The 19,391-nt window shown below is 40.6% G+C and overlaps 2 protein-coding genes across 3 annotated transcripts; one reads left to right on the top strand and one right to left on the bottom strand.

Annotated features, from left to right (window-relative positions):
- Nucleotides 1–1,281: 1,281 nt before the first annotated feature.
- si:ch73-103b9.2 (uncharacterized protein LOC100150067 homolog) lies at nt 1,282–7,246 on the bottom strand. 2 transcript variants are annotated; one of them, XM_058088546.1, is made up of 5 exons: nt 7,068–7,246; nt 6,003–6,368; nt 2,139–2,239; nt 1,864–2,043; nt 1,282–1,788 (listed from the first exon to the last, which is right to left on the bottom strand). In XM_058088546.1, exons 4-5 carry the CDS (start codon nt 2,029–2,031, stop codon nt 1,339–1,341), a joined length of 618 nt encoding a protein of 205 aa, XP_057944529.1. In that variant the 5' UTR covers nt 2,032–2,043; nt 2,139–2,239; nt 6,003–6,368; nt 7,068–7,246; the 3' UTR covers nt 1,282–1,338. The 2 variants fall into 2 exon arrangements, with proteins under 2 accessions (XP_057944529.1, XP_057944528.1); XM_058088545.1 differs by lacking the exon at nt 6,003–6,368.
- LOC131139199 (protein phosphatase 1 regulatory subunit 3E) lies at nt 2,600–11,219 on the top strand. The gene is made up of 3 exons (XM_058088544.1): nt 2,600–3,024; nt 4,847–4,913; nt 7,701–11,219. The coding sequence occupies exon 3, from the start codon at nt 7,854–7,856 to the stop codon at nt 8,772–8,774; it is 921 nt and encodes a 306-aa protein (XP_057944527.1). The 5' UTR covers nt 2,600–3,024; nt 4,847–4,913; nt 7,701–7,853; the 3' UTR covers nt 8,775–11,219.
- Nucleotides 11,220–19,391: the final 8,172 nt, after the last annotated feature.

The raw sequence follows: 19,391 nt of genomic DNA, 5'->3' as shown, positions 1-19,391 counted from the left end.
TGGTGTGTGTCTTGGTTGTGTGGTTCTTGGCACGTCAGTTTTTACATTTGTGTTACAATAAGCAGATATATTCTCTGCTAAATTTACAGTTGTGGGCAGTAGTTTACATAATAATGTTGGGCTTGCCATGGTTAATTTGAACTGTTCTTTTTTCCAAGGCGTAATTTTTATACAGTATATATCTTCAATGATATACACGAACAATTGGGTGCATAAGGTTTAATGTACATCAGGATTTTCCAATTTACATAGGATCAACATATATGCTCAATTACAGTATTAACACTTTTTGTAGTTGAGTATGGCCCTCAAACACCCCTTCATACAGTTGACTTGAAGCCATGCACCTCCTACACATGGACACCTAACCTTTTTTTTTTATCCTGGTTAACTTGAAATGTTGATCATATTAAGTTAATTAATTTGATAGTAATTCTAGGTGAAAATGTGTATTTTGCATGTCACATTTTGATAAAGTTTGACACAAGCACTGGTAAATCGATAAGTAGTATCTTTTAGTCCAGTCTGATGTTGGCACCTTCCATTAGAATAGGTGGGATTTGTTGGTCCACTCACGATGTTGGATATTTGAGGCTGTATGGGTATTGTTGACACTGTGTAGACGAGGGAAAACTGATAATCATTCCACCCTTGAAAAAGTGTTTTACATATATCAATAAGGGCCGTTGCTAAGGGGATGTAGACTTCTGACCACAACTGTAGATGCCTTGTTGGTTTCCAATGTAACCGTGTCCAGAGAAAGCCTTATAGGAAGAGAATGCATGTTTTTCCCAGCACAAAATGCTTTGTTTTAGTATATGCGTAGAATAACATGTTTGCATTGATTTAAGGGCAAGTATGCTAACCAGAGGTTCCAAATAAACTGCTGAAATACATACAGTATATTGTGTGATTGTCAAAAATATATATTCTTTGGTTAGTCTAATGTAAAAAAACAAAGTAGTACAACTGGACTGCATTAAAAGAAATTACATACTTACGGCTTTTTCTACTGTACCAATGTTACACAAAACCCATTAAATAAGCTTACTTGTTCGTTCTGGCTTATTGTTGTCTAGTAACTAAGCTGAGAAAGCAAGCTGGGGAACTAGTTGCTAAGTTCCCATATCTGTGTTCACATACAGTTATACAATATGCAATTCATCAGGACAAAACCTAGGTGCTGCTGCTTTGTAGCATGCACACTGGCCATTAAAAAGGACAAAACACATTGACACATAAGTCCTCTCTGATGTATGGTAAAAACAAATAGCAATGTAATTGTCTTGCACTGTCCCTTGTTTAATCATTATGTAATATAGAGCTGACCTTTGGCTTTCATTTAATAGGTGGTAAAAATGTGAAGTTTGTGATGGGAACGACTGTACTTTTAGTCTGATGCTGGCGTTTTGAGGGCTTAGAAGGCTTGCCTTTTGACATGTTTGGAGGCAGATGTTGAAGGTGCAAAGGAATCCCACTGAGATGACCCCTCTCCTCCTGTAAGAGGTGTGACAAGTCTTCCTCCGCGCCATCCAGCACGTGCCATTCCGGAGACTCTGGTTGTACCCTCTGGCAAGGCGGCATTGACTTCTTCAAGTTATGAGTGGTCGATTGGAACTCAATGCAGTGTTCACCACCACTGGCTAAGGCGTCTGCACAAGAGGTTGTTGCTTCAACATGTGAAGGGGCAGGATTGTCTGATGTCTCCTTGCGCTGCTTTGGTTTCTTGTCCTTCTTCTGAGGAAGAAGAATTCCACTGACTGGAGCCACTCTGTCCCATCCGCGCACCTTTAGCAGAACAAAATTAACTTTTTTTTTTGCCTTTGTCAACATTCATTCATTAAATGATCCAGATGCACTTACAGCTTCCTCCCATCCAGGGTAACAGTGATACTCATATGGCTCCACTTCTTTCATAAAGGCCTCCTCACTGATGTCAAGAAGAGCATCCACATGAAACCTTTGTGCTTTGTAAAGCTGCTCCTCAGCTGCCTCTTTCTCATCTAGAATCTCTTCATCTGATCCATGCATACTTCTAAGCTCCTTTTTTGTGGGATGAGTGAGATTTTATTATAAATGGACATTGATCACACAAATATGTCTACTGTCAGAGTAGCAAGAATAATATGAAACCTCACCTCTAATGCTTGAGAAGAAACCAATGCTTGTCAAAGACCCCGCCCACCCATCAGTGAGTTCTGGGATTGATTTCTTTGCCCTCTATCTCACAGGAGTTATGCTAAACAAATGAAAAACTTGCATTAACATTTTATTAACTTTTCTTATTCATCATTGAGGTAACATAGTATAACCATACAAAAAAACACTGCTAAAAAACGCCCACGATGCCTTTACGGTCTTTAAAGCAACAGTGAACATGAGGTATATACTCTATAATGCTAAGTTAATGTGGTTGTGTTGTTTTTGTACAGTTAAATGTGACTCGTTATTGTATAACAATATTTTATAAAATGTGCCGCTTACGTAACATCATCAGATGACAACCATGTCCTAGTAACACATTTGATTACATGCTTGTTTTCACAATTGCAGAGCAGTTATAAGTTATCATATCCGTATACCTCATAAGTTGTTCATTACACGGGATAACTTAAATGCAGGCAAACGTTCGCACGGCGACAACAGTCATGATGACGTAACTTGTCTTTGAACGAAACGTGAAAATGGCGTGTGACGTCACGCGATTATGCCCGGGGTGGGTTGACGACCGCCAGTCGCCATCTTGCCTGTTTAATATTCAACACGCTTTTACTGTTGACGTTACTTTTTTACATTACAAGAATAAGGAATAACCCATTCTTCTGTTTGTAAGGTAATTCAAAAAATGTATAGTGGTATAAAGTGGTTTCCAGCTACGAGGCACCGTCATTTAAGTTGAGCATTCGATGTAATGAAATGCAAATGCAAATGCAAACAAGGATATCAGCTATAAAACATACAAATATCGCGGTTTGCACAACGCTATTGTTGTTTGGAAGTGTACACTGAACAATTTGCTTTCAGGTAAGTACCTATGTATACACAATCTGCCATTCAACTAATTTGCCTTCATTTTTCTTGTATATTTTTAGCTTCTTTGAAACCCTATCCATGTAAAATTTGTCAATGCTGTGTGACTGTCTTAACACAAAAGGTAAAAACAAATAGGACGTTCTCAATCACAAATATTTATTTTCCTACACTTGGATACTTGGAATGAACACTGAATATTTATCTTCAGTCCACTTTTTTTTCAACAATTTCTCAAGGAATTGCAACTTGGAGATTATGATATTTCAGCTCATTTCTCAAACCAATAACAGTTATGGCCACCGGCCAATCACAGGGCACATATAAACAAACAACCATTCACACTCGCATTCATAGGTCTGCACACTAACCACTCGACCGCTGTACAGCCCTGTATTGGATGCTGTCTGCCAAAATCTAGCCTTGATGGTGGTGCTATGTGTTCATAGTATTAACATGCACTAATTAACATAACAAGTTGTGACTGCACCGCTGTGACATTACGGTCTCGCGTCACATCCACTGTGGAACTCATACACAACAATGGACAGGTGACAGTGCGCAGCAATATGACGGGACAGAACGTAACGCTGAGCGATTATAAGGTCTGATTTTTTCAAAGAGACAGTTTTTCTGATACAAATGTATTACTCTTTTGAACGCATACTGTTTTGAGAAGTAACTTAAAGGGGGACCATTTATGCTTTTTCCACTTTTCTGGCCAATAAATGTTGTTAGAATGTTGTACTATTGTGTTCAACGGTGCCAAAGTTTCAGATAATGAGGTTTGTGCAGTTGGAAGAGAGCCCTGAAAGAAGTTTGCAATGGCTCTTAACGCTTGGTTTGAGAGAGTTTATTTTTAACATCGACTCTCTGTGATGTTACAGTGAGCTGGACTTCCTTATATGGGCATGACTGGGTAGAAGCTGTTCGCTGTACAAGCTGAGTGAGACCAATCACAGCAGCGTTGGCATGCCCAGAGGCGGGCTGTGAGTGGGTAAACACTGTTTTGGAAATCCAAGGAAATAAAGTTGAAATAGGTGCAGAGTCTGGAAGATCTCGAAAGCTTTCTGTGTGGGTATTGTGTGCTGTTCTATAGGAGTCCACATTTCTATACAAAGGGCTGAAGATGAGCACAATAGGCCCCCTTTATGTAGCCCCACCAACTAACCGGAACTACCTTCCTCATCACCGAAATCTGACCAGATCTTGGCTCACGGGAAGACCACCCCGGCTGGGTGGTGATTGGCGAGGGACAGAGATCCACATGGGTTACCACCTTTGTGTTTTGCAATTAGCTATTTCTTGAATTTTTTTCATTTTATTTAACAAAGTGCTGGTACTTTGGCTCCATTGTGGGGTATTTTGCAGCTGTGATAAATAAGAAACAAAGACTTGTGGCTGAACTACAGGGTCAATTGCTGATAACATCATAGATGGGCATCAAAGCTGGGGGACAATGACTTCCAGTTCAGAACATGCTAAGAGGCTGCTGACAGAACAAAATTGGACTCTCGCATTGTATAAAGAACATAGCAAGTTGCGAGACATACTGTACGCCAACTTGGAAATGTATGTGAACTGAGGCAAATTTTTTGCACAACTATTTACGTAAACAGAAAGATTTGCAGCAGAGATTCTGCTGTTGTGTCAAGCAAAATGTAACATTATCTTTGTAATGACTAAATCAGGTATATGCTGTTTCTGTTTTGGATCTCATGACATTGTGCAGGTGATGATAGTGTTGTAGCCAGCGAGTGTTTTGTTTGATTGCTTTCAATATTAATAAATATAGCTCCTGAAATCCCACAAACAGGAAAGAAGAAAAACCTGAAGTTGAGGGAAATGGACACCAGGAGGAGTTGAAAGCATGATAAAATGAGGTAGGTTGACAGAGGGCAAGGGAGGAGAAGTGAAGAAGTAGAACATGAAATGAGAAAATGTCAGCTCTTATCGCTATGTGACTTGTTGCATGAGAAGGAGCTTAAAGGAAAACAGTTTTTTTTATTTGCTCATCATCCACAATCCTCATGTGAAACATGGAACACATTTCTTTGTCCTTTTCTGTGCATTTTAATAAGAGAAAACAACTCAGTATGAGCTACATTGAGATGTATCTATGTATTTCACCTACGAAGCCCTCTAATCATGCTTTTTCCACTTTTCTGACCAATAAATGTAGTTAGAGGGCCTAAGCACTGCAGGTTTTCTTTCCAACCAGGTTCTCCAGCAGGTGATTTAATTGACGAGCTCCTTCCATCAAACCAGAGGGTTAATCATTAAAATCACCTGCTTTAGTGACCAGCTGGAAAGAAAACCTGTAGTGTCTTGGCCCTCCATGGTATGAGTTTGACATCCCTAAATGATGCCAAAGTTTCCGATAATGAGGTTTGCAAATATTTTCATCTGTCAAAAGCATTTCATACAGGAGTGTTTTTGTGAACATGAACTTGAAATATTGGCCCAACTGTTGCCAGCCTTGTCGAACACACTGCGCGTCCACGGAGGTGGAGAGAACCACAGTACCCACTGTCTGGAACACGGTAGTCCCGCAAAAAAAACATGTAATGACTAGAGATGAGCCAAATACTCATTATAAGATTAATATCCATTACAAATAATGCATTTTTGCTGGATACGAGTATGAAATTAGTACATTTTGTCATCGGTATCCGTGTTTTAAGACCTTGCTCATTATATATCCACTCTTGATGCTCTGTGATTGGCCAGTCACACAGCGACCACCTCTCAGTAGAGAGGTGATGTATTATGCCAATTGTGTGCCAATTAGCATAATACACCCCCTTTAGTAATTTTACTGATGATAACATGTAATATACTGATGATAACATGTAATACAGTATCTTGCTGTATTTTGATCATTTAAAACGCGCAAACTGCTTTCCTAGGCACATGATTTCACACACTACTTGCGTCAATAATAATAGCATACATACAGCGACAACACTTACAATGTCTGCTTTCATTGGGATGGCTGTGTCTTCCAGCACAATATGTTTGCTGTAGTCCTCAGGTAAAATAATGTTCATAGGAAACGAGCGTCTTGTTGAGTCTTCATAGTGAAATTGAGAGCTAGGTGTCCACTCTTCCATCTGTGAGTGACGCTGAGACTTGCGGCTGGCGGGGTGTTGTGTTCGTGTGCCAGCTCTAGTTTTTCATGTTAGCTGCTCCAATAACAATATTGCTGTAGTTTGGTTAATATATAAGTCAGTCATGTAAACAGAACACTGTTGGTGGTTTTTTAGGGTTATTGTGAGGGCTCTAGCATCAAAATAGATAGTTCCCATGATGGCCATTGTCCGCTAGCTCTTGTCCAACTGGAATGCACAGAAAAGGGAAAGAAATGTGTTCATGTTCCACATAAGGATTGTGAATGATGTGCAAAATTAAAAAAAAATGAGTAGTACCCATTTAAGGGGTGTGAGTTAACCACTTCAGAGGTAGATTCGGGCTACAGTTAAGTTCAGTTTTCTGTTTTCTCTGTTGAAATAATGTCTTTTCACAAGCTCCCCTTGTTCCAAATAAGTTCACTGACACTTTTTACTTCCTTGCTGCTCTGTACCTTGCCTTAGCTCATAAATGTTACATGTTCCACTACCTTCAGTGGCACCATAGGTTATCTCTTTTGAGTGTGGTATCTAGGCTTTGTATACATTCTTTTTGACACACTTAAAAGCACTAGTGTGTTTGTGATGTCAATAAAGCCTTAGTCCTATAAATACCTCACATAATGACACACCAGTGTAACTTTAGTTAAGAGGCTAAATAGTCACAACAAATAAGGATTATATGATCATCTGTAGTTAACAATGCAAAGCATTGACCAAGAAATTCTGTGCATGTTGCAAGGTTCCTTATTGTAAATGTTGTTCAGCATCTTGGAATAAACTAAACTATGGCTAAAATGGTCTTGAAGAATACAGTCTGACATGACATTTTAAAAAGTGTATTAATTAGCAACTCTGATCATGTCACATAAATTTCTATTACTTGAAAAAAGTCTGCATTTCACTCACCATCTCCCATCTTGTAGCGTCTTTTTACCACCACATTGAAGCTTATTATGAATAATTTTATTTTATCCAATCTTTTAAAATAGTTTCTGTTCCGACCAAACTATTTTCTTTTCGGTGCGGCTGACTGACTGAAACTCTCGCAACACTGTCGTCATGGCAACCCCTCTTTTGCGGTTTATGACGTAAAAGGGGGCGTAACGGAGACGACACTGCTGCGGCTCAGTCAGTCTGGCACGGCTGAATGAGTATTCTGTTATGTAATCCGCACAGATGATGCTCATAGTAATGAAGCATGCAGTCCACACGAGTGCTTTAGGGAACACGGTATAATTATGTTAACTATATAATTATGCTTAGTAAAACGGCATGGTCGCCAGTTATGAGGTGTGCATTGTATCCTATAGGGTGGCTATTGGGGAAACCATTTTGTCTCTTTGCTACGCTCAGTTCTGCACGTACACTTTAAAGTACCCCACGTCAGTGTTCTCCTGGAAGGGGCGGTCTTTGAATAGACGAAGTTGAATTTGCTGCCACAACTATCAGACTGTGGTCTGTTTCGGCACCTCATAAATTCAAACGGACAGTTGTTTTGGGAGAAACTGCGCGCAACAACATCTTCGTCTATTGGTCCAGGTTAGAGGAGTCAGCGTGACGCAGCCAAGGCGCCAATCCGCGAGTGGAACACTAACACCTGCCGGCTTCGTCTCCCCGCCACTCGCCGGTCTTCTCCCTTCTCACGACAACTGAGCTCGGCTCTGCAGTGCAGTGCAGGGGCTGTGTCGTTGTATGGAAGCAGAGTCTGCCCGCACTACCGTGGTCATGCTGCCCCCCAAGACCTGCCTGCCCAGGAACTACAGCTGCATAGCAGGGCTCTTTGGCAGCCTGGCAGCGGCGAATCCACGCCTGGAAGATGGCGAGGATTTGGACATCATGAACGGCACTTGTGAGCCCATCGAGAGCCCAGTGGTGGACGAGAGACCGCGAGGCCGGGAGACCTTCCTCAAACCCCCGCAGAGCCCCAACCTACGCCGAAGATGCAAGTCTCTACCCACTCCTACAGAGAGGGCAAAGTTGGAAATCTCCCGCAGCAGAAGTCCAACAAGTCAGAAAAAGGTCCGCTTTGCAGACTCCCTGGGTCTGGAGCTCATCTCCGTGAAACACTTCGACGACTCAGACGAGCCGGAAGTTCCCGATCGTATTTTGGCCAAGTTACCCAAATCCACAGACTTTAATCACATGGCCACTAAATTTCCACGAGCTCCTCCACAGTCTGTCTTCATGGAGCTGCAATTTACAAGCCCAGGCACCATCCCCGGCTTCGAGCAGAAAGTTCGCGAGGTGAAAGTCCTGTTGGAGAGAGTGGAGACAGACGAGTTCAGCCTCTCCGGCTTTGTTCGCGTCTTAAACCTGGCCTTCGAGAAGAGCGTCTCTTTGCGATACTCCCTCAACAACTGGCTCACCTTCATGGACAGTTTGGCATCTTACGTGCCCGATTCAAGCGACGGTGCCACGGATAAGTTCTCCTTCAAGGTGGTCATGCCTACCTACATGGAGAATGGAGGCATGCTGCAATTTGCTATAAAATACACGGTCGGCGGCCAGGAGTTTTGGGATAATAACAACGGGAATAACTACAAAGTGCGGCGTCACCGGTTCAAAATGTCGCCACCAAAGGAATGGGAAAACGGATGGATCCACTTTATATAAGATCTGTTTCACTTTGCGTGCGTATATTTTGCGCCATTGCTCCCCCCGTACCTTAATTACGACTAACGTTTATATGGACGCTTAATTTCTGCCATAATCTGAGTATATGGATTTGTAGCGTTGAGTGTATAGGGCATTTGACGTGCCCGTTGGGGTGTAAACTGCCTTCATGTCAGGGCTCTGTACAACTCGGTGCCCTTTGGGGGCACGTCCTCGTTATGTAACATGAAAGCACGTGACGGGCAAAAAACGTGCTGGTTCATGCTGATCACAGCCTTTTCAGGAGATGCAGTAGGTTTCATTAGTGATGTGAGTTGTCAATTTATGCAGTGATATGGCTCATAAATAGGCACTAAACATGTACCGTGGGAGTGTATGTCATGCAAGAATTGCTTGCACGCATTGGGAAGGGAGTACTCAAGGTGTGAGACCAATCTTTTAATTATATTCCAAAAAGTATTTCTGCCTATTTAGCCTGTTAAGTCACGCCATTGAAATGCCTTAGCTGAGCATGTGATGGGAAGGACGGTACATCGATAAATATTTCTAATTGTGATCATTGTTACTCTGCATCTTTTTTGAGCACTTCAGCAGAGCTCCATGTCAGTGCATTTTGGTTCATTTCACTGTATCTAAAACACTGTGACAAAGTGTAGATTTGAATTGTTTGTGTCATCATTTTCAAATACACTTTCAAGTAGCATTTTAGGTTAGGTCAACCACAAGGCTTCTGTGGGTGTTTTTGTCTTTGGGTGCAAACAGATGTTATTTTTGAAGTATTTTTTTAACAGATACATTCTACTACTTGTGCACTTTTGCAATTCAAGGCTATTTTTCAATGAAGAAAATCAAAAGTATATAGCAGATCAGTGTTAAACTAATTCTTGTTGTAAGTGCAATGCTCCCCAACATTTCACCAACTGTCTCTAGCCTTGCGCTATGTCAAGTATAAGTCTAAATTGTCTTCCAATTCCCCTCAAACACTTATGATGAAAGACTTCAGGTTTCAGAGCAGTTGCTCGCCATCATCTTTGTTTGTGAAAGTAAAGTCAGAACACTGTAAAATTCACAGACCATGGTGTTGTTTACATTCTCGCAGTGTCACGAGGGAGCTCTTCGTGTAATGATACCATTTGGTTTACGTGAACGTAAACAAAAAACTTTTTCCGGTAGGTACTTAGCTATTGGATCATTTCCACTTTGAAGCGTTGAGTCTACTTAGTCAAAATGCCTTGTGGTTCAATATGGGACAGCTGTACAAGGTTGCTAAAATGAGAGTGAGGCACTCTGAGATAATACATGCCTCGCTTTCCTTACTGTGCACAAAAATATGTGTATAAGAAAATGTGATGTGTGTGTAAAGGTCAGCCACAGGTGATATTGTAAAAGTAACTAATATTGTATTGGTAGGGAATTTAGCACGGTGCATCATGATGGCAAAGTTCAGATAAGTCAACATCAGTATCAGTACAACAAGACATTGTTGTACAGTAGCTTGACTATTGTGATACTTCCCACTGTGATATGTTTCCCACTACAATTGACAGTTTAATTTTACAGAACCAACACGTATCAGTGAAGTATTACCGTCTTTTGATACCCATGAATGGGTTTTGTCTTCAGTTGATTTTCCCTTCCCTGTAAATGTAATACTTTTCATCAGTGGCCACTGATATATATGGTTATGTACTGTACGTAAATATGTTAATGTCTCAGTGAATGTCATATTACTGTATGTGATGTGTATTTGATGCATTTAAAAACAGTTTTTAGAGATACAGGTGGCTGACGTTTGTTGTGTAGTTTGAATATACGCCCTTACCTGAAAGCACACAATCTGATGTTGTCAAGTAAGTGAAAACAAGGGTTGAAGATAATAAATTTTAGGATATTTTTTAAAGAAGTCATATAAGGGAGATGTTTTGCAACATCAAAGGTGAACGTCGCCTTACTGAGAGTTTATCAGTCAATGGAATGAAACGTGAAAGCTTGTAAGTGCTTGTTTGTGAAGAAAGTGTGATTGCAAGTGGATGGTAATGTAGCCAATGACAAGCGTCAAATACTTTGGTGTATTGCAACTAGTCTGAGCGACTTATGATTGTAGCAGGTACTGAGTGAACTCAGTCAGCACCGGTTTAATGCACTTTGAAATGACAGTGAAAAGGCAATGTTGACAGTCTATTAATATAAAAATACATATAAAAGCTTCTCTTGTGACTAATTTATTACCAACATTATATTTTATGTTCTCCCTCTGGGATAGCCTTGACCATATTTGTCAAATTAGGGAACCGTGCTTATTTTCCTATGCAAACATTTTAATTTTCTGACATCTGCTATGTCTTTACCTGTACTGTTTGCGCTGAATGTTATTCATGTCTGCATGCATGCACAACTGAAACAACCCTTTGTCTGTTTAACCATAGAACCACTATTTTATTAAACCAATGCTTTAAACAAATAATTGTGTTTTGTCTTGTCATACTTTTTTTAAATTTTGAATGTTGCATAACAGCGTAATAATGTACAATAACCATATGAGACTACAGAGCAGCAAACGTACATGTTGGACTGTCTGGTCAGGTGAGTACCGAATTTTCCAGTGCCTCCTGCTGGCTCACATTTCCCAAGCTGCACAAGCACTGCAGTGTGCTGTAGCCATCGCCATTGTCGACATGGATGCAGACATGCCCTTGGAGTGATGTCAGACTGATGCTACCCCCACCTTCTTTAACAGAGGGGAGGGGTTGGCGTGAGACACCAGAAGAGGCGTGTTAGAGAGGGAGCTTTATGGAACTAGATGCCAACATTTTTTTAAATCACTTAGTCATTTTAAAAATAGTTCTGTTCCAGAGATAAACAATTTCGAATTGCTGAATTTTAAACCCACATATTGCAAACAAAGTTGATTTGAAATACAGAAACCACATGGCCCAATACTTAATGTGCTGCTAAGGATATGAGTGTTGACGAAAGGATGTATACAGTATTTCTACATTCTTTTAGTCTGTAGAACCAAGAATCTTAAAACACCTTGAACACTGCTAATGAAAACACTGAAAATGTTATATTTTTCCACAAAGACTTTATTTTATAAATATGATCCACTATAATATGTCAAAGCATATACTGTAGTGTTTGTAGTGTATGCAGCAGGGTAGCAGTTGCTTATGTAACTATGTTTGTGGTTGTAAGATGACAAGTCTCTCTGAGGGGTCTGCTGTAATATGCCAGAAACAACAACGACCTGCACAGACACTCTCTGACACTCCCCATCTTGAATGTATCCTCAGTTTTCATGTGGCTTCCAAGCTGGTGCACGCAAGCTTTTATGATTTTTTTAAAACTCAACATGATTTATACGAGGCATCCAGTGAATTTGGCTATTTGCTGCATCATCAGCAGATGTAGCAGCAACCTTAAACCTTGAGCAATCGACCTCAATGATTGCATTGCAAATTGATCATTTACTTGGCTTCCTTATTCTTCTTCGCAAGCCCTACCAGTGGACCCCCGCCGTCTTTACCTGTATGTCTGCCACACACCATCACAGTTTGTCAGAGGTTTGACAAAAAATGCATTTACTTCTCAGGAAATGGTTCAACAGAACAATGGCAGGGCCATAAAACCAACTGAGTGATATGTGAGTGATTGAGCGACCTTGAGTGGCCTTCAGACATTCTTCAGACACAGTGAAAGAAGCTAGACAATTTGTGATTTAATGTTGTACTTCATCAGATCTTGTTCTGGAAGGGTTGCTCAGCGAGCCTCGATTGTCAGGGTCAATAGGCTTCTCATAATACATATTTTGCGGTAATTTGTCTGTTACTTTTATAAATATTGAAATCCAGTAAATGAAGATCCATCTAAACTTTTAAATCTGTGATCCTTGCCAAGACTGACTTCTCTGCATGCTGCTGATGTGCTTTCTCACTTCTCAGATTGGCCTTATATAACAAAAGCCCAAGGTTCTGTTTCATATGACCACACAAGGAGTTATTGCACCACATAATCTTATCATGAATTAAACAAAAGGTGCATGCAGCATAATATTTTCTTTCCCACTGTAAAATATTTATTACCTTTTCCAGACGTTTTTCATCTTCTGGTCATTGCACGTAGTGTTTGGGGATAAATCAAATTCTACTTTTCCCTGTTCACTTTTACCCAGTTTCCTAATTTTCTTCCTTATGTCATGTTGTGTTTACTGTCATTCCTCACTTGTATTGCAGCCATTTTCTTTTCAGACTAAATGGTATTTCAGTAATGCAACAAGCAGATGCATTCTGCACATTTCACCATAACAGAATGCATAAAAACAAAATCTTGTTTCCACCCTATAATTTTTAATATCCTTTTGTGAGACCTCAGATGTCAAACAGAAAAATAAAGCATACTTTCAAACAGGTGGAAAACAGTTATGCTGTTGTTCATATCCAGTCGCAAGTACACAATGACCATGTGATGAAAGGAGATAATCAGTGAAACATCGAACATCAGTTTGTTTACACAACCTTTAGCTGTGGTGTCTTCTGTAATGTATATACAGCTTCGGGTGGCTCGGGTATTTCACAAAGAACCTCCACCATTTAGCTGATTGTTGTGTTTTTCCATACAAAGGATAATGGAGTTTGAGTCAGGACTTTGTGGGCAGGGCAAGTACAGGCACTACACACTCAGTTATTAGCTATTATTGACGCAACAATGTCCTCCTTATTGGAGATGGGGAGGAAAGAGCAAATTTGGAATAGTACCAAAGCCTGAAATATTTTCTGTTGTATAACTTGAATTTCCATTAGGTAGAGAGACTTAAGTAAACAAGAGGATGTGGACATAAGCAAGCATATGAAGGGATGAGAGTCAAGGGGCGTGGCAGAGATAATCATACTGTAATATTGACTGAGTCTTTAAGATATTTGACATCGCAAGACGAGCTTTGAGTTCATTCAGGAGTCTTACTGTTGAATGTTTGGCCATCTTAAAACCTTTATTAACTAGCAATTGCCATACAAGTGTATAGTGTGTAAAATGTAAAAATATACATGGTAATTTATAAGGTCCCCTTTACGGTTCATTCGCTGCAGTGCAGTGGTGCATATTATTCATGTGGTGCATTAGAAAGAGAACGAAGTCAAGCAGCTACGAGTGAAGGTCTCCCAAGCATGTCTGAAACTACACAGATGTTAACCAATTTCCTGCTGTGGCTTCATATGGTGCTTTTCGCCCCCTGCGTCTTCCACCGTTTCATTGTCAACCCTCCAGGGGTGTGTCGTTGGTGTCACTGGGAATTATGTCGTTATACCCCACCCTCACCCTCATCTCCAAATAAAACTGCTTTTCGGGACAGAGCAAGACCATGCATGATTCAGCAAAACGTGGCTGTTGACTATTTTTCAGCTTTGTTAACATTGGTGAGTCAGGCACGGAAGCACTCATGAGAGAAAATGAAGTGTATGCCTGCATGTGTTTGTGCATCCAAAATTATCTGTAGGTTTGCATATGTTTGATATGATAACCCGTGGGTATTCATTTAATTCTGAAAGGCTATGTCTCCAGAAGCACTGTTGCCTTTGAGAGCAGACCTTTTACAACAGGTCTCATAAAATAATTATACTGTTGCACTCTCACACACACCTGTGTGTCTGGACTCTTTCCCAGCGCACTCTCCGATAAGGCTACAGACTGAAAAAGGACTGTGGTCTTTTTCTGAGCAGCCTTGATGACAATATATTTGTCCTTTTGCTTATTTAGAACATGCATGTTATGGTTTATTATGCATGCTTACAGTTTACATACATTATCTAATTTGAGGAAGATGCATTCTTAGTTTGTGTGCAGGAGCTCTGCATAGGATGACCTCTGTTGCTGGCGGACAGAGATTGGATCAGCTGAGGAAAGTGCTTTCCCATTGGGTCAGATTTCACATGATTGAGGTACTACCTCTATTTGATTTGCTTTGAAACATTCAGCAGCCAATCAGGTAGCACTTGTAAGTGAATATTAATGAGCAATCCCTAAGAAGAACCAATCCATCTCCAACACTGGATGTTTACAATTGATCTCTGCTGCCCCCTTTTGTATAAAGATGCTACGTGAATGTCTTTTTTAAAGTAAGTGTGTGCAACAGTTGGCAGTTAATTAACAAATGAACGTTGCCATTTTGACGAAAGCAATTGATGCTCCTGAATGTATATTTATATATTCTCTTAGGGAAATGTGTGTATACAGTAGCTCACAATATCCATTCAGGTCCTAAAATACAATTGAAATCTCTAAGCATAAATCTGCCATAAGAGTAATAATTTACATATTCATATTCTGTGGAGACAAAAAAAATCTACTGTACTTCTCGGTCCTGAAGCCCAGTGAGAGGAGCTCCCATTGCTGCTTCCTTGCAAATAGACCTGAGCTCTGGGCATTTGTATATGTCGACCAGTTCAGTTTGTTGTCGAGTCCACCAAAATTTGAACTTCTTCATGGCCTCCCCTCCATCAGACCCTGTACTCATCTTCCTGCTCACTCTCGACATGCCACAATAGCCGTGTCAACAGAGTAGTGGCAGATCCATACATAGTTAAGTCTACATGTCACATATTTTAACATCTTTTAAAATAGCTAGAATGTTTTGTGCAAGTTCTGTTAATTATTGAGGTTATGCTTTGGTGCCTCATTTCAAAACATATGTCCTTTTGCACAACCCTTTAAATTTGTCCCAGCTGGCCAGATGCTCCACAGGTTACCAGATCAAGCAGAACAAAAGCCCAGACATGTGCAGGCTGTGAGAGCAATCATGGCCATTTGGCCCCCACTGTCTGTAATATCGCTGTAAGTAAGTCTAAGGTCATGTAAACTGTTGTCTTCATAGTCAGGCACATCAGAGTACAAGAACTATGTAAATACTTATGCACCCTTCAGCTTTTGGTGCTTAGCTTAGTGTTACATCTGTAGTGTGAATGCACCAGTCCCAGGATTTGTTCCGTGGGTCTTGCGGATCGACCAAAACAAAAAGCTCTTCAATAGGCTTGGTATAGAAACTGACAAGGTGGTTGGAAATGTGCAAGTTCACTTCCCCACACAGCAGATGTGCCTTTGAACAAGCCACCGGTCTTCAAATTGCTTGGCACATGACAGTCGAAATGTTGTTATTGTACGTTTCATTATTCACATACAAATCTTGAAATCACCTGTACTGTACAAACCACAATATTAAAATACTGTAGGACTTTTAGGGAGTTCATGCTGTGGGACACTAGATAGCAGCAGAGTGTCAAGAATGTGTTGCAGCTAAGCTTTGAACTGAACTCCATACCCCAGAGTGTTAAAGGACTGTAGTAAAATTGCTGTTCAAAACCCTCTCATTAGACTTCTCCTCCCTTTTTCTCACTTGCTTCTGGGCATTGTGTGTATGGCTGGCTGCCCGTTAACAAGAGGTCTGTGTGTTGATGCAAGGCCAGCTTAGCTCCAAACCTTAAAGAATGTGTTGGCATGAACTGTATATGAGGCGCCACTGAGATGGGACAAATGAATTCACACAGAAAAATCACAGCGATTATATACAAAAGGTGTCACGTTTAGTTAGCAAGGGCTGGGTTATACCAGTCTTTTTATGAGGAAAAAAATCATTTTCAGGGGGTTTTATGCTATACATACATGGTATTCACATGTGCATGAGTTGTGTATCTAAACTCAACAAAAATATAAACACTTTTGTATTTGTTCCCGTTTCACAAGCTGAACTGAAAGATCTAATTCTTGTCTTTGTACACAAAAGTTTGATTTCTACCAAATATTGTTCACAAATCTGTCTAAATTTGTGTTAGTGAGCACTTCTTCTTTCCTGAGACAATATCAAGATGCTGATAGCACAGCTGTGCCATAGGCTGGCCAATGGTGTGACCACCATTTGCTTCTCCTTCATGTCGATTTTCATCAGGTTTTTGATTGTGGCCTATGCGTTAATGTTTGTGTTGAGTGCATGCTGCAGTGTAAAACTAGGTTGCGAATGAATCTTTGATGCATTCTGCCAATTTTTCCTTGTAGACAGGGACTGTTATGACTAGCAATAGGACTCCCCTCAAAGAAGATTCCACACCTCACCCCTGATCTCCCACTCTCTTTTCTTTGTTTAATGGAAGGGAAATGAAAACAATAGCATGCGGTCAGCCTCCAGTCTAGCTGCAGCTCTGCCAACCTGACAGTAAGTCAGAGAAACAGACTGTCTTGAAACCAAGACTGAATTATGCCAAACACAGTCCAGACATCAGTTTTTTACTTGTCTGTGAATATTGGGAGATTGATTGATTGTCCATGACAAACTGTTATACAGTATATCGAGCCAACCTAGAGAACACAGAATGAAGCCATATGGGAATATAGATTGTGTTGGTACTTTTCTACCACAAATCTACTGTGTTGTCCTCCTGAAAATGATCACATTTCCATTTGATTTGAAGTCTGACAACAGGTTTTCTGCCTGCAACACACAAGGAAACCAAGAAAAAAATCCTGCAAATTTTGGTATATTGGTTTAAGTTATTCATGACTGACACCAAGTTTTGTCATGACTTAACCATCCACATCATTATTCATTAAATGTCCAATTTTCAGTGCTGGTCTCTGTCCAGTAGGCAAATGTTTGTCCTGGAAAAGCCTGATCTTATTTTCTGGTTGATAATTTTTTCCACAAAAGAACAGCCGATAAATTTAAAACATATTGCGTACCCAGGTTAGTTGTAATGCGCCAAAGAAAAACCTTTTCAATATAGGGAGGACTAGTATGAAGATGCAGATGCAAAAACTATTGTTTCAATTCATTTACTAGTTAAGTCACTATGTCATGAATGGCACCACCAGTCTCTTTTTCATTCGCCCTGAACCAGGAAGTAACCTACTAACTGACAGATGAACAAATACAGTCTGACAATGATAGAGGTTTCCGCTTTAGTGTAGCTAATGTGTTGTTGTGTTGTACAGTACCACAGGAAGTACCACTTTGGTCAAAAACAAATCTTAAACAGTATATCGTGATGTTAACCATAATCTTAGTGGTTCTAACGGCTTAACTGGGATCATCAGTTGCCTTAGATTTTACTTCTGACTTATTTCTCCCCACAACTGCAACCCCTTGTAAGACAGTAATCCAAATTGCCTCTTGAGAATATGTATTGCTGAAGTCACAGCAACTAAATGTGCCCCATCGGGCGTATTGCATTCATTCATTGCAGCTGATAAAACCCTAATTTCAGTAAGGATCCGCTCCTGGAATAAGCTTGGGTAGAAATGTGCTCTGTGGTTTGTTTGGCCTTTGAGTGCACTCTTTACAGAATCATTGCTGTGTGAACACTAGATTTTTAGCAACTCAAAGAATGATGAGGAAATGCTCGAATTTCATGGTACATGTTCAGCAGATGACATAGTCAGGTAGTCCCATTACACCTAATTAGTCAACACTGGCTTTCCTCTTATGCTGAGCCTCTCAGTTGAATCATCAAGAAACTGTCAGTACTAATAGTATGATGCAGCTTTTAGTTGGTCTTGCCAAAGTCCTGTGGAGGAATGAAACACATACATATTCACTGTGGTCACAGCGGAGCCCAAACCGCAGGCACCCATGTGGAACGACTCCGTAAACAGGCCTTTAGTCCTGCACTGTACTGCTTTGAGTCAGCTTGTACCTCATTCAAACGCTCTAAAAAGTCAGTTTCCTTGACTTGGCCTGCATTGGACACCCCATCCATACATTATCTATGTGCTTATCTTCACCAGGATCACTGGGGTATGCTGGAGCCTATCCCAGCTGACTTTGGGGCAAGAGGCGGGGTACACCCTGGACTGTTCGCCAGCCAATCACAGGGCACATATAGACAAACAACCATTCACACTCACATTCATACCTATGGACAATTTGGAGTCACCAATTAACCTAGCATGTTTTTGGAATGTGGGAGGAAACTGGAGTACCCGGCCACTGTGCGGCCCCATTGGACACGCATATGATGAAAAGTGTCTCTCAAAGCTTCTATTGCCTTGTCTGCAAACCCATGAGGTCACCTGAAGGATTCTGTCTGTTTGGCCGGTTGCCTTCAGAAGGACATGGTTCAAACTTGGTACTTCCCCTGCTTTCCAGAAGGGCCCTCCAGAAAGGCAATGTAGTCTTGTCTGTGGGTTACACAAAGATCCTTTTACATTTTCCACTTCCCTAAAAGCAAGAACCCAGCACCCTTGTGGGTTTGTGTTTATTTATGCATGCTTACAGGCTTACATATACAGTATACATACATTTTGGTGCTTTGTCACCTTTATTTGGTATCTGTGCTCTCAAAACAACGTCTTTGTTTGAGTCAATATGTCATGAGTAATTGTGAAATGAAAAATGTGACCATTGCCACCATAGAAAAATGCATCGTAGTGTTACACCATGATTCTCGCCCCTTCAGACATCAGTTATCAAGTCAATCCATCAGGGGTTGCTTGTGTTGAAGAGAAGAAGAGGGAAAAATGAGAAGAAAATAGAGTGAGAGAACGTAGGGTGAAGTAAGCCCCTATCTTGGTGATGGATGAAGTAAAATATGTTGATGAATGGCTGCCAAGAAACCAGGAACACTCTAAAAAAAATGA

Source organism: Doryrhamphus excisus, chromosome 12 (genome assembly GCF_030265055.1).
Source record: "Doryrhamphus excisus isolate RoL2022-K1 chromosome 12, RoL_Dexc_1.0, whole genome shotgun sequence".
Classification (NCBI taxonomy): Eukaryota; Metazoa; Chordata; class Actinopteri; order Syngnathiformes; family Syngnathidae; genus Doryrhamphus; species Doryrhamphus excisus.
This window is presented reverse-complemented; position numbering and strand designations above follow the sequence as displayed.

Excerpts from the sequence above, each read along its gene's own strand:
- si:ch73-103b9.2 (XM_058088546.1), bottom strand. The coding sequence starts at position 2,031 with ATGCATGGATCAGATGAAGAGATTCTAGATGAGAAAGAGGCAGCTGAG. Across the intron at positions 1,789-1,863 it reads ACCCTGGATGGGAGGAAGCT|GTGCGCGGATGGGACAGAGT; the intron begins GTAAGTGCATCT and ends GTTCTGCTAAAG.
- LOC131139199 (XM_058088544.1), top strand. The coding sequence starts at position 7,854 with ATGGAAGCAGAGTCTGCCCGCACTACCGTGGTCATGCTGCCCCCCAAG.